Source organism: Eubalaena glacialis, chromosome 2, assembly GCF_028564815.1.
Source record: "Eubalaena glacialis isolate mEubGla1 chromosome 2, mEubGla1.1.hap2.+ XY, whole genome shotgun sequence".
Taxonomy (NCBI): domain Eukaryota; kingdom Metazoa; phylum Chordata; class Mammalia; order Artiodactyla; family Balaenidae; genus Eubalaena; species Eubalaena glacialis.
Genome location: NC_083717.1, coordinates 102,431,245 through 102,446,165, shown reverse-complemented (window position 1 = coordinate 102,446,165; position 14,921 = coordinate 102,431,245). Strand labels below are relative to the sequence as shown.

Below are 14,921 nucleotides of genomic sequence, written 5' to 3'. Positions count from 1 at the left end.
AATTGGATTCAATTTGGGATTATCCCTTTGTAATTAGGCTAGCACTGACTAACAACAGATGTTTAGGGGAGAAAAAAAGGATGGAACGCCTAAGCTTGCCAACACTGTGTATATTTGAGGGGAGGGGGCATGATAAATTTTTATAATGGAACGCATGTGCTCTAAGACAATGAACTTGATGTTTTTAAGTACTGAAATCTAGTAGTTTAAAAGTCACAGGATTAATTAGGTCACGTTTTAGAAATAATGCTACAGTCTAAATATCTGGTTGGTGAGAAATAACTCCGCTGTCTTGAATGAATAAAACAAAGGACTGACTCAAATATGTTAAAATTTCTTCTAGTGGTTATATATTTGGCACCTTTAGATGCTGTAACTAACAGAGCCAGGATAGTTTAATTTCAGGAGACTTTATTTAGTCTCCAGAATGGCCCCTCCAATCCCACATCCATGCAAGAACACAAAGCCAAGGGGTACACTAAAAAAGAGACTGTTTTATTGTGTCATTTATGACATGGACCCCTTGTTGACAGGAATGGCCGAGGGTAATCTTGGCATATTGCACAGGTGTGATGAAGGATGCACTGGTGATCCTCTGGCTGCTGAGGCTGTTTCCTGGTCCTCCCAGACCTCCATGCATGTGTGGGCCAGTCACAGAAATTTCATTACCACTTGGTGTATACATTTAACAAGTCTTTGGTCTTAATAAGCACCATTACAAACCCTCACATTAAGGGCATTATTATTCTAGTTTATAAATGTTTCAATGATAAAAAATAGCACGATTACAGTATACACACACTTAATTTACATGTAAGGTATTATACTCATAACTGAGATAAGCTACTGAACTAACTTTGGTTGATTGAAATTAATGAAGTATTTGAACTGAATACTTGTAATTTGGTTTCTAAGTTGTGTAAATATTACAGTGCATTTATAAATCTAGTTTGAGAATTTACTAGCACCAAATAGATATTATAAATGGCCAACCTAATACTTGTATTTGGAGAAGCAAAGTTTTACAATTTGAAAAAATAGAACAGTCCATGAATTGAAAGCACATTCCTGTACGCCTGCTAGAAGGATGGCACGTCAGCATGAATGGCCAACCCCCAGTGGAAATACATGTCCCAGTTTTCAAAAATAAACACATATGACAAGGTAGCTTAGCTACCTACATGAGAAGCCTGAGAAAGTGGTTGTTTTGAACTAGGGTAGTCACCTGTACCTTGCTTTTGTAATACAAGAATAGTGCTTATTTATAGCAATTTACGTGGTGAAAGACTGTACCTATAATATGAAGATTCTGATTGGGGGAAAAATTGAGTTCTACCTATCTATCTTTGTTTTTTAATTATTTGGTCTCTGGATGGTGAATTAATGAAGCAAAATCTGAATTTTCATCTTCAGATTATCACCCAGTTCACCACTGAGGTAGTCTTTGTCATATTTATCTTCTAGCTGATTAAGTTCTTTCTTTTTATAAAGTGGACTACTACTGATTTGTAATGAATAGGTTCCAACCACTGGCTTCTTCTTTGTGAAGTGGAGGTAGCTGATCCCTTCCTTTTGGTTGATTTTAAAGAAGCCGTTTTCATTTCCAGATTCAATCAAGTATCTGTTGTGATTCGTCAGAGTCGTAAGGGCTGGAAGGAGTTCTAGGATTCGGACCTTGTTATTGATGTGGGAAATATTGAAAGCAAACATGGCTGTCTTCTCAACATCCCAGCTTGCAAGACTCACATTGGCTTCTATCTCAGGCTGATCCTGGAAAGACATATGGCAATGTGTTAAATAAAAGGTAAATATGCCACTTACTAAAGGAAAAGTGACTCAAATCTCACACTAACAACTTTCTTCTCATGTTGTATATACTATATTGAAAGTGAGTATTCATAAAATACTGCTTAAACCACTAATGTTAAATTGGCACATTTTTATAATATTAAAAAATAAACATGTCAAGGAGAAAGTTGAAATCACTTGTATTTGGCAGTCTTCTATTGCAGTGGGTCTCAAAGTGTGGTCCCCTACCAACAGCATCAGTATCACCTGGGCATCTGTTAGAAATGCAAGTTCTTGGTGTCACCTGAGACCTAGTGAATCAGAAACCCTGGGGATGTTTTCCAGAAATCAGTTTTAACAAGCCTTCCGGATGATTCAGATGCACACTCAAGTTTGAGAACCACTGTTTTAATATATTATTTTCTTTCCAAAGACTTATCTCATTTCCCAAACCACAGCAGATGGGTTGCAGCACTGATGCTAAGAAAGAACCAGTTTATTTCAATTTTATTCACTGACGCAAAACCATCCCCACCGAAAGACACACCTATGAACCTACTTCCTGGCTCTGATGATCTGCTAATATTCAGTGCTTTTCACTGGCTTCTTGCTTGCCTCTCTGGGACCACATGTGCTGGATTCTCCGGGCCTGCAGCCAGAGGTCTGGGTGAGTATCTGCATTTCTGAGTTGACTAAAAGGCTGCAGCAGCCGTAGGCAAAGAAAACCAGGCTGCTTGAGCTCCATGTTGTTTTTGTCTAGAATCCAAGTTCCCTCACACTCCACATGGCTCTTTTCAGTAGAGGAGCCTCTAGCTTTCAGAACTTGGCATCCCTGTGTAGGGAGGACTATATCACTTCACTATCCTGCCCACTTGCTGTCCTGGATCTCAGACCTTGTCCTTTCAGCAGACTTTGGGTGGGTGTTTGACTTTCTTTTCGGCGAGACAGAGGAAATGAGCAAGTATGTGAAAACCTTCGAATGGCCACTCCCTAAAAGCAGCAAGAAGCTCCAGAGAGCCCCACAGACCCTTGTAAAATACAGCCTAGAGCTCAGGGAATGTCCGGATTTTCTCCTCAGGGAGATTTTTCACACTTTGGGGCATTCTTGGAGGAAACCATAGGAATCTGGAGGACCTTTCTGCAGTAGGAGACATCAGGAGAAACCACCTTCTGACCTACCTCAATGTTGGAGGCATTTGTTTCATTTGCGCTTCTCCGCTTCCTGCCCCGTTTGGGGTAGCCATTGATCTTACACTCATAACATGCCTCTGGGGAGAGGGAATTGTCATCCATTTCACCACTGGCAGGTGGCTCTGGGTTTCCTCGGCCCATGCCCATTCCAGAAACACAGTGCCTATGGTAGAAGGGAAACATAGATGTTTTTCGTTAGAATTGGGAGATGGAGGAGCAGGAGTTCTGGTGAAGCCTGGACCCTCCCTAGTGACATTCAGTACTTGATTATCTGTCCACTGGGTGATCGGCTGGTTCTGAGAACAACACTGAAGCCCTCGGTATTTGGCCTCAAATTCTCAGTTCCCTGGGTTGACTGATTTCTTTTTACTGTCTCTCAAGGCCCCATTTTGCATATTTATTTGTCCCTTCACTTCCCAAATGACATGTGGCAGGTGTTTTGCTGTACTGCTGGGGAGGAAACAGGGAGTGGAAACGAGAGAAGAACAGAGGATGAGGGAGACCATGTGACTCGGGAGGTTCAATAAAAATGCCTTCTTTTTATGAAACAGGCTCCACATGCGTGAGAAAGGTGTGAGACATCACTGTTCAGTTCCTTGCCCTCTTCCTGCTTAACTGATACTATCGCTGCCACCTCCACTTCCACCACCACCGCCGTCACCAGCCTTCACCACTCCAGCTTCTGAGCAATCTCTCCTATTATCAGACCTCTCACTTTGGCTGAAGCTCCTCCTGGAGATAAGAAGAAAGCTCTAGGTGATAACTGAGGTTGATTTAGATATAAATTGTGAGGATATGCAATGTATAAAATACATGTTATCAAAGCTTGCCCAACTGTGGGAAATTGTTTCAAATCATTCAAAACCACTGGGTCCATTGGCTCTGACTCATGTGAGGCTGGATAAACAAACCCATGCCCAGGAGAAAACTAGTTCAGCTGTTTTTCTTTGCCTTTCAGTTTTTAAAGCCAAGTTATGGAGGGAGGCTTGCCTGTTTCACAAGTACCTTGTTTTGTTATTCTGCTTACTATTTCATAGGCCACTTGGAATGTATTTACCAGGCTCCTCTTTCAAAATGTGTTGAAATATTTGAATGATCCTAAAAGAATCTTTACATTGGGGTACGGTCCACTCTAGTGACTCACGGAGGAGCCCAAATTGTTATAAATGGGTAGATCTCTACTACTGGGTCCACTACTGGGTCCATAATGTAGACCAAATGCTATTTTCTCTTTCTGTATTAGTTGATCTATTCTTTATAACTCATTTTCCTTTATGCCTTTAAGATTCAAAATATAATGCCAATAAGAAGAACACTTTGCATTTTGCAGCAATTTACAGGTTTCTAATATTTTCTGTAATCCTGCTGAGCCTGACACATTTCCTTTCCTTGTCCTTTAATCTTGCACCATGAAATGTGTAGAAACAATAAAATGGATGAAATGATAAATGCTCATCCTGTATGTGTGTGCATTCACATAATGATTAAATTATTGGAAGGCAAACCCCAAATTCACAGGCTTTGGCTCCTTTCTCAGAACTCCCTTCCAGTATTTTCATATCCCTGGAACACCACTTACAAGAAGTGTGACTATAAAGTCCCACTGGCCAGAAGCCAGTTTGGAGTGTCACAATTTTTGCTGGGAAAATGGTTCTGGCATTAAACTTATAAAGAATGAGTCTACTGAGAGCCAGACACAAACATCTGGAAATTTGAGTCCTATTACTGGCATTCTGTGTGCTTCCCATGAAACATTCTTTTACCTTCTACACACCCCAAAATGAATCACTTGATGTTTGTGTGTCAAGAAATCACAGACCACAAAATTAACAATTTGATATATACATGTATGTGTGTGTTGTGGAATATGTGACTTTGTGTGTGGGGGAGTATATATAAGTGTGTGTGTTGGTGTGTATATATATGTGTATGTATATTTAATGTCTGTGTTCCTAATTAAAAAGTTAAAATTTGAGCTCCTTCACAGAATAGCCAAAACCAAGACAACCAAGTCCAGATTAATTCAGTGGGGAAGAAGACCTAAACTTTGAAAACTTAACACTAACTTTTAAATTACTGAGTAGAATAAAAACACATCTTTCCTGCCCCAGCTCTCACACATACAATGTGGTGAAGTATTCTACCTGGAAAATACAGTAATTCTTTTAACTCTTGTATTTAATGCTATTTTGGCAATTTTTAATGTAAATTTAAGTTTGAAATGTAAAATATACTTTAAAACTGTAAAGGACTCCACAAAAGGTATCTTTTTGGTTTATCCTAACAGGAGCTAGATGAGAAGGCATTTTAAGTCGAGACAGAATCCTGCTTGCCCCAGGAGAAGGCTGCATCAGCAAAGTGCAGCCTGAGTCCAGTTCTGTCACGGGTCGCAGCCCCTGTATTTCCTGAGAGATGAATCGCTTTCCAACAAGATGTGAAGATCAAGAGAATGAGACAGATAAGCCATAGAGCGAGGTATTTACAATGTCATTTCATTATTTTGTTTGACATTCTGTGAATTTCCAGAAACCTAGATGTCCCCTTTCAAATAAAATAACCTAAAACCTTTGCAGCGCTAATTGAAATTAACTCAAGAATCATAAAAAGTATGGTTCTGCTCTACTAGGACAGGTCATTTTGACTTAAATATACTTAATTATGTTATGAATGAGAAAGGCTCCAACCACGACCATGGCTAGCAGTGCTTACCCTTGGCCTATTCGGAAGTAGCCAGGTGGACAGGCACAGAGGTAGCCGCCCTCGGTATTGGAACAGCCATAACTGCAGGGGGCCTGAGAAGAGCCACATTCGTTGATGTCTTGGCACCCACCACTGAACTGTTCGTACTGGAAGCCAGCAGGACACATGCACTTGTAGCTCCCCAGCGTGTTGTGGCAGGAGGCTCCTCCGCAAATGTGAGCACTGAGGCATTCATTTTCATCTGCAGGAAAAAACAGAAGACACCGCATATGTGATACCAGCCAGAGGTTTCTATGGAGGTGTCTGGATCAGGCCACTTGCTGCCGGCCAGCTGGCCCTCCGCTAGGCTCTCGGGAAGGTAACACAGGCAGAGGTGGCTGCGGTGGGAAAGGGAACAAGGGAGAAAGATGTGGAAACAGATGTGGTCTCTTGCCATATGGTGAGCAAACGTGGTTTCTGAGGACAAGTGCACCAGGCAGAGTACATTAGGGAATGGCATTCTGAGGACCAGCAGACTCTAGTTCTCATCTGAAGCCAACGCTTGTATGTTCTGCTCCACGGGAGCATCCCGTGAAGAACATGGGGATGGGTCATGGCTAAGGTTCAGGGTTCAGGGTGGGAGGGCAGGAATCAGTTCTTTGTACCTTTGCTTCACAAGTGCCCAGTAATAGGATGATTATCTCCACAGCAGAGATGAACTATATTCCTGGAGGCTGCTTTCTCAGCCTTTCTTTTTCAGGATGAGTAGGGCTGGCAAGGGCTGACATGCTGCAGGAAGTGTTGGCCCACTAGGACTTCATTTTCAAAAGTCCGTAAAATCCCCCAGGTGCTTGCCCTGGGGATGAGTAGTGTCTTCTGGTATGTCTGCTCCCATCTCTGAATGGGCCCCCATATCCAGACCACCTCCTGCCCAGAGTCTGGGCCATATCTAAAGCTAAGTATGGCTGGAACAGATTCAGTGCAGACTTCACAGGCAATAATTGGGGAAAACCTACAAGAGACACAGATGCTGCAGAACCAGCTACAGATAGGGACCGGCCAAGTCTGATGGCAATAAGTAGGAAAAAGAAATCTAACTTTAACAAATCAATTCAAAGGGAATAAAACCCTCAAGTTTCTCATCATGTCTGATGTATACTTTTTTGAAATTTCCAATATATTTTTGTGGACCTGCCTTTGTAGGGCAGCACGGAAGTTTGCTGGTAAGACATTTCTTAACTGCTATAGCCCATTTTCAGGCATACGTTCATATGAATGCATGTGATTGACCTTCTCCTCACTTAGCAAATACCTACTTCCAATGGAAGAGAGGAGGAGAAAGGCAACTAACACTTATTAGATGCCTACTGTATGACACATGGGATACTAGGTACTTCACTCCATTTACTTAACCTGCCTAACAGTCACGGAGGTAGGTATTAAAATCCCTATTTTCCAGGTGAAGAAAGCAAGACTCAGAAAGCCCCACCACAAACTCCCAGCAGCAGCCGCAGGGCAGAGATGCACACCCAGGTCTGTATGACTACAAAAGTCACATGCTTTCCTTTATATCACAGTGTCTCTCAAAAGACTCACCCACATTTAAACTGGTCCTTTCTCTTTTACTTTTTCATTTGCTGAGGTAGATTCATTTTTCAAGAACAAAATTGTTTCTAAGAAAATATCTTTTTTTTAAAATTAGGAGAACAGGTGGGTAAAAACGGTGAGGGCAGGATACTTGCACATATATACATACACACACACAAAATTCATATTGCCTTCCACCCTTCCTTCCTCTCTTCCTTCTCTTCCTCCCCCTTCCTTTCTCGACTTGCCCCCTGCCACCACTTCTTGCCTGTATGTAGTTACAGAGAGGAGAAGGAGTAGATATACAATAAGAAAGCTATTGGTTGAGCTGCCTGCTATGGCTCAGTGCCTAGCTATGCATCTGTTTGAGATCCTTTATATCCAAGGACTCTCAAGTACCCATCCAAGGTCACTTAGGTTCTAAGGTTCCTAAAACAAAATGATTCAATATGCCATCATCTGTGTTCTTTTTTCCCTTATTTTAAATTAGAGGTGAGCTGTGTGATAGAAACTAATGGAGACCATGGGCATCCAAGGATGAATGAAGAACCGAGGGTAGTTGCTTTGGTGAAGGGAATATCTCTGGGCTGAATGTCTTCTCCTTGCCTTGCTTATCCACCTCCAGACTTCTCACCTGCCCTCGGCTCTACAAGGCTGATCGGAATGGAGCATCCACAAGCTCCCTTCCTGTATCCTGAGCTTTTGGTTGGGCTCAGCCATCTGTTACCTGCTGGGACTCTGGCTGATAAAACCTCTAAGGCATGGGTATATGTGGGGAAGACCTGTTAATACAGAGCTTAGATTTATTCTGTTTTGTTCCAAGGAGCAGAAATAGGACCAATGGTTAGGAGTTAGCGGGAGAAAAGGTTCATTCTTTATGAAAAAGATATTTCTAAGAATTAAAGTTTTCTATGCATAGATTGGGCTATCTTGGGAGAAGGTGAGTACCTTTCTAGGCTGGAGAGGGATTGATATGTTAGGAAGCAGATCAGACTAGATCATTGCTAAGGTTCTTTCTAAATTTGAGTATCTCTCTTTTTAACTTGGAGTATCTATTCCTGTCAAGAACTCTCCCTGTCCCCTTTTCACATTCTTTTCTACTTTATTTTACATTTTTTCCTCCCTGAGAATCTAATAAGTTTAAATTAAACTTGCTTATCTGGGTTGGAGAGATGGGGTCGAGTGGAGCACGGATTAAGATAAGAAATTGGCAAATGTTCAGTGTTTACAGCTTGAAAACAATCTGTTTGTGCACTCACCCTTTCTATCAATATACAAATACCATGATTTGTTTAACATGTTTTGCACTTTTCCTGACCTTTTTCATCCTGTGTGTGCACCCTGGAGCAAATAGCTCCACAAGGAATTTTTCTACACGCCAAAATCTTTGTTTTATTCTTTCAGTTGTTACTTAAGTTGGTGAGGGTTTTGCTCTTTTCATAAAAAGAGACAATTCTAATTTGAATGAAACAGCATTAGAGTCTCTGAAAGACACTCCTTAAAAGCAGATGGAAACCTACTTACTCTGTCCTCTAAACTCAAAGGTTCCAGCATCAGGCTTGCATAGTGTGTCTTAGCTGTGGTGTTAAGGGAGAGCCACTGGGAGAACTCCAAATGTAGAACAGCCTTTCCTTTACTAATTTCCTCTAGGTCACGATGGGTCAGCTCCAACTTCAAGCTGCAAGTTTGATATTTTCTAGAAAGCAATGATATCCATGGCCCTTTACCCTAAACCCATCCATCTTCCAAGAGTGAACTTCTGGCTGCCTAGGAGCAAGGATCCAGGGAGGGCTGGTCCAAAAGATCTGCTCTGCATGGCTCTGGGGAAGCCATTCTGGCCCAAGGCAATACAATGCTCATTCTGGGTAACTATAATTCCCAAGAATTATGAGACCAGTTTGAACTGGTATCTTCTGGGCATCAAAACCCCCAAACCTCTTCCCACTTTTTTAAAACTGAAGTTTAGTTGATTTACAATAGTGTTAGTTTTACGTGTACAGCAAAGTGATTCACTTATATATATTATATAGGTCCATCCATGTTGCTGCAAATGGCAATATTTCATTTTTTTATGGCTGAGTAATATTCCATTGTGTGTGTGTGTGTGTGTGTGTATCTTCTTAAACCAATCATCTGTTGATGGGCACTTGGGTTGTTTCCACATTTTGGCTATTGTAAATAGTGCTGCTATGAACACTGGGGTGCATGTATCTTTTCGAATTAGAGTTTTCATCTTTTTGGGATATATGCCCAGGAGTGGGATTGCTGGATCATATGGTAGCTCTATTTTTAGTTTTTTAAATAACCTCCACACTGTTCTCCATAGTGGCTACACCAATTTACATTCCTACCAACAGTGCAGGAGGGTTCCCTTTTCTCCACACATTCTCCAGATGTAGACTTACTGATGATAGTAGACTTTTTTGGAGATAGTAGACTTTTTGATGATAGTCATTCTGACCAGTGTAAGGTGATATACCTCATAGTGGTATTGATTTGCATTTCTTTAATAATTAGCAATGTTGAGCTTCTTTTCACATGCTGATTGGCCATCTGTATGTCTTCTTTGGAGAAATGACTATTTAGGTCTTCTGTCCACTTTTTGATTGGGTTGTTTGTTTTTTTGATACTGAGTTGTATGAGCTGTTTGTGTATTTTGGATATTAACCCCTTGTTGGTTTCATCATTTGCAAATATTTTCTCCCATTCCATAAGTTGTCTTTTCATTTTGTTGATGGTTTCCTTTGCTGTACAAAAGCTTTTAAGTTTGATTAGGTACCATTTGTTTATTTTTGCTTTTATTTCTTTTGCTTTGGGAGACTGATCTAAGAAAATATTGCTACAATTTATGTCCAAGAATGTTTTGCCTATGTTCTCTTCTAGGAATTTCATGGTGTCATGTCTTATATTTAGGTCTTTAAGCCATCTTGAGTTTATTTTTGTATATGGTGTGAGGGAGTGTTCTAACTTCACTGATTTACATGCGGCTGTCCAGCTTTCCCAGAACCACTTGCTGAAGAGATTGTCTTTTCTCCATTGTATATTCTTGCTTCCTTTGTTGCAGATTAATTGACTCTAGGTGCGTGGGTTTATTTCTGGGCTCTCTATCTGTTCCATTGATCTATATGTATGTTTTTGTGCCAATAACATGCTATTTTGATTATTGCAGCTTTGTATTATAGTCTGAATTCTGGAAGGTTTATGCCTGCAGCTTTGTTCTTTTTCCTTGGAATTGCTTTGAAAATTCTGGGTCTTCTGTGGTTCCATATAAATTTTGGGAATTTTTTCTAGTTCTGTGAAAAGTGTCACAGGAATTTTGATAGGGATCACATTAAATCTATAGATTGCTTTGGGTAGTATGTCCATTTTAACAACATTAATTTTTCCAATCCAAGAGCATGAGATATCTTTCCATTTCTTTGAATCATCTTCAATTTCCTTTATTAATGTTTTATAGTTTTCAGCATATAGGTCTTTCACATCCTTGGTAAAGTTTATTCCTAGGTATTTCATTTTTTTGATGTGATTTTAAACAGGATTTTTTTTTTTTTTTACTTTCTCATATTGTTGGTATAAGGAAATGGAACAGATTTCTTTATATTAATTTTGTATCCTGCTACCTTGCTGAATTCATTTATTAGTTCCAACAGCTTTTGTCTGGAGTCTTTAGGGTTCTCCATATAGAGTATCATGTCATCTGCAAATAGTGACAGTTTTACCTCTTTGTTTCCAATTTGGATACCTTTTATTTCTTCTCTGATTGCTGTGGCTAGGACTTCCAATACTATGTTGAATAGAAATGGTGAGAGTAGGCATCCTTGTCTTGTTCCAGATTTTAGTGGGAAGGCTTTCAGCTTTTCACCATTTAACATTATATTGGCTGTTGGTTTGTCGTAATGGCTTTTATAATGTTGGGATATGTTCCCTCTATACCCACTTTCGTGAGAGTTTTTGTCATGAATGGATGTTGAATTTTACCAAATGCTTCTTCTGCGTCTGTTGAGATGATCATGTGGTTTTTGTCTTTCCTTTTGTTGATGTGGTGCAACACATTGATTTTGCATGTGAGCCACCTTTGTGACCTGGGAATGAATCCAACTTGATCATGGTGTATGATCCTTTTTATGTATTGTTGGATTCAGTTTGCTAATATTTTATTGAGGATTTTTGCATCTATATTCATCAAAGATATTGGCCTGTAATTTTCTTTTTGTGTAGTGTCTTTGTCTGGTTTTGGCATCAGGGTGATGGTGGCTTCATATAATGACTTTGGGAGTGTTACCTCCTCTTAAATCTTTTGGAATAGTTTGAGAAGGCTAGGTATAAGTTCTTCTTTGTATATTCGGTAGAATTCCCCAGTGAAGCAGTCTGGTTCTGGACTTTTGTTTGCAGGGAGTTTTTTTCATTACAGATTCTATTTTACTTCTAGTGATTGGTCTGTTCAAATTATCTGTTTCTTCTTGATTCAGTTTTGGCAGGCTGTATGTTTCTAAAAACTTGTCCATTTCTTCTACGTTGTCCAATTTGTTGGCATATAACTGTTCACAGTATTCTCTTATGATTTTTTGTATTTCTGTGGTATCAGTTGTTATTTCTCCTCTTTCATTTCTTATTTTATTTGGGTCCTCTCTTTTCTTCTTGGTGAGCCTGGCTAGTGGTTTGTCAATTTGGTTTATCTTTTCAAAAAACTGGTTCTTGGTTTTATTGATCTTTTCTGGTTTTTAAAAAAATCTCTATCTATTCCCTCTCTGATCTTTATTATTTCCTTCTGCTGACTTTAGGTTTTGCTTGTTGTTTTTCTAATTCTTTTAGGTGGTAGGTTAAGTTGTTTGTTTGAGATTTTTCTTGTTTCTTGAGGAAGGCCTGTATCGCTGTGAACTTCCCCCTTAAAACTGCTTTTGCTGCATCCCATAGATTGTGTAAGATTGTGTTTCCATTGTTGTTTGTCTCGAGGTATTTTCTGATTTCTTCTTTGATTTCATTGTTGACCCATTGGGTTTTTTAGTAGCATGTTGTTTAGTCTCCATGTGTTCATTTTTTTCCCCATTTTTCTTTCTGTGGTTGATTTCTCATTTCATACTATTGTGGTCAGAAAAGATGATTGAAATAATTTATATTCGCAAAGTTCTTGAGGCTTGTTTTGTAACCTGGGAAGTGGTCTATCCTAGAGAATGTTCCATGTCCGTTTGAAAAGAATGTGTATTCTGGTGTTTTTGTTTTGGATGTAGTGTCCTGTAGATATCAATTAGGTCCAACTGGTCTGTTGTGTCATTTAGGACCTCTGCTGCCTCACTGAGGAAGATCTGTCCATTGGTGTCAGTAGGGTGTAAAAGTCTTCTACTATAATTGTATTCCTGTCAATTTCTCCCTTTATGTCTGTTAGTATTTGTTTTATATATTTAGGTGCTCCTATATTGGGTGCATGTATTATTGAGTGTAATATCCTCTTCTTGTAGTGATCCCTTTATCATTATATAATGTCCTTCTTTTTCTTTATGGACTTTGTTTTAAAGTCTATTTTGCCTGATATGAGTATTCCTACCCCTGTTTTCTTGTCATTTCCATTTGCATGAAATATCTTTTTCCATCCCCTCACTTTCAATCCGTGTGTGTCTTTCTCCCTGAAGTGAGTGTCTTGTAGGCAGCATATTATAGGTTCTTGTTTTTTATCCAATCTGCCACTGTGTCTTTCGATCAGAGCATTTAGTCCATTGACATTTAAAGTAATTATTGAGAGGTATGTATTTATTGTCATTTTAAACCTTGTTCTCCAGTTGATTTTGTAGTTCTTCTTTGTTCATGTCTTCTTTTTTGTTTTTCCTTTTGTGGTTTGATGGTTTTTTTAATATTATGTTTGAGTTTCCTTCTTTTTGGTTTTTGTGAATCTATTTTATGTTTTTAATTTGTGGTTACCCTGGTTTTCAAGTATGTTGACCCATAACTATATCTACTTGCTTTAAACTGAGAGTCATATAAGCTCAAACACATTCTAAACAATCTACATTTTTTAGTCCCCTCCTCCAAATTTTATGATTTTGATGTCCTATTTTACATCTTCATGTTTATGCTTTTGCTATTAATTGTAGATATAATCACCTTTACAACAATTTTTTGATTGTTTTTTAATCTATGTACTGGCTTAAGTGATCTTCAATCCTTTTATATATTTGCCTTTCCTATTGGGATTATCCCTTTCCTATAGATTCTTGCTTTTCTATTTAGAGAAGACCTTTCAATATTTCTTTTTTTTTTTTTTTTTTTCCTGGCTGCACCACATGGCATGTGGGAGCTTAGTTCCCTGACCAGGGATAACACCCATGCCCCCTGCAGTGGAAGCGTGGAGTCCAACAACTGGACTGCCAGGGAATTCCCTCAATATTTTTTTTTTTTAGGGTAGGTTTAGTATTGCTGAATTCTTTTAGTTTTTGTTTATCTGAGAAATTTTTTCTCTCTCCTTGTATTCTAAATGATAATGTTGCCAAGTGTAGAGTATCTTAGGTTGCAGGTTTTTCCCTTTCAAGACTTTGATTATATCATGACACTCCCTCTGGCCTGCAAAGTTTCTGCAGAGAAATAAGCTGATAGTCTTATGGGGGTTCCCTTGTAACTGAATCTTTCTCTTGCTGCCTTTAGAATCCTCTCTTTAACTTTTGCCATTTTAATTATGATATGTCTTGGTGTGGGTCTGTTTAGTTTCATCTTGTTTGGGACCCTTTGTGCTTCCTGTACCTGGATATCTGTTTTCTTCTTTAGGTTTGGGAAGTTTTCAGCCATAATTTCTTCAAATACATTTTAGATCCCCTTCCCTCTCTCTTCTCCTTCTGGAACCCCTGTTATATGTAGATTGGCACACTTTGTATTATCCCATAGGCCCCATATGTTGCTTTCATTTTTTTTCACTTTTCTTTCTGTCTGCTGTTCTGATTGGGTGATTTCCATTATTCTGTCTTCCAGATCACTTATTTGTTCTTCTGTGTTATTTAGTGTGCTATTCATTGCTTCTAGATTGGTTTTTATCTCACCAATTGAGTTGTCTAATTTTGACTGGTTCCTCTTTATAGTTTCTAGTTCATTGTTTAATCTTCATTTCTATTGATAATCTTAATTCTTTAGCATTTTTCTTACCTCCTTTTTGAACTTGGGTTTAGTAGACTGGTGAGGTCTATTCCATTATCTGTTCTTTCAGCGGGGTTCTCTTATTCTTTTAACTGGGAATAGTTCCTATGCTTTTTCATTTTACTTAACTGTTTCTCCTAAATTCATAGAGACAGAGAAAGTTATCTACTGTGGTCTTGAAGGGGTGTTTTATGTGGGAGCATCCCTGTGTAGACTGTGTGATTCCAATATTTTTGGTGAGAAGGCTATTTATGGTATGGATGCCAGCCACGTCTTCCCTCAGAGTGTGCTGGCCATTATTCCTTTGATAGAGGATGTGATTGGTGTTGTGCATCCATAGCCTAACCTGGATGTTGGGTGGGGCCTCCTCTTTGCTCTGTGGCTGTCACAGCCCTGTCAGGGTGGTGTCTGCTCCACACTTGTTGGAGTAGAAGCCCTGAGGGTCAGGTTTGATCAGGCTCCGTTGCCCTTGAGTGTGTGCTCTGTCCCAAAGGAGGTGACTGCTGAAGCAAGTAAGGCCTGTGTGGTCACAGCAAACCTAAGTGCCACCCATGCAGGTG

At 39.4% G+C, this 14,921-nt stretch overlaps 1 protein-coding gene across 1 annotated transcript in view; it reads right to left on the bottom strand.

The window, feature by feature from the left end:
- Positions 1 to 474: 474 nt before the first annotated feature.
- The window catches only part of FBN1 (fibrillin 1), a 250,589-nt gene continuing 236,142 nt past the window's right edge, over positions 475 to 14,921 (bottom strand). Inside the window, exons 64-66 of the mRNA XM_061180331.1 lie at positions 5,689 to 5,920; positions 2,968 to 3,142; positions 475 to 1,770 (exon numbers count right to left, since the gene is read on the bottom strand). Coding sequence (XP_061036314.1) covers positions 1,381 to 1,770; positions 2,968 to 3,142; positions 5,689 to 5,920 — 797 coding nt within the window. The 3' untranslated portion in view covers positions 475 to 1,380. The remainder of the gene's footprint in view (positions 1,771 to 2,967; positions 3,143 to 5,688; positions 5,921 to 14,921) is intronic.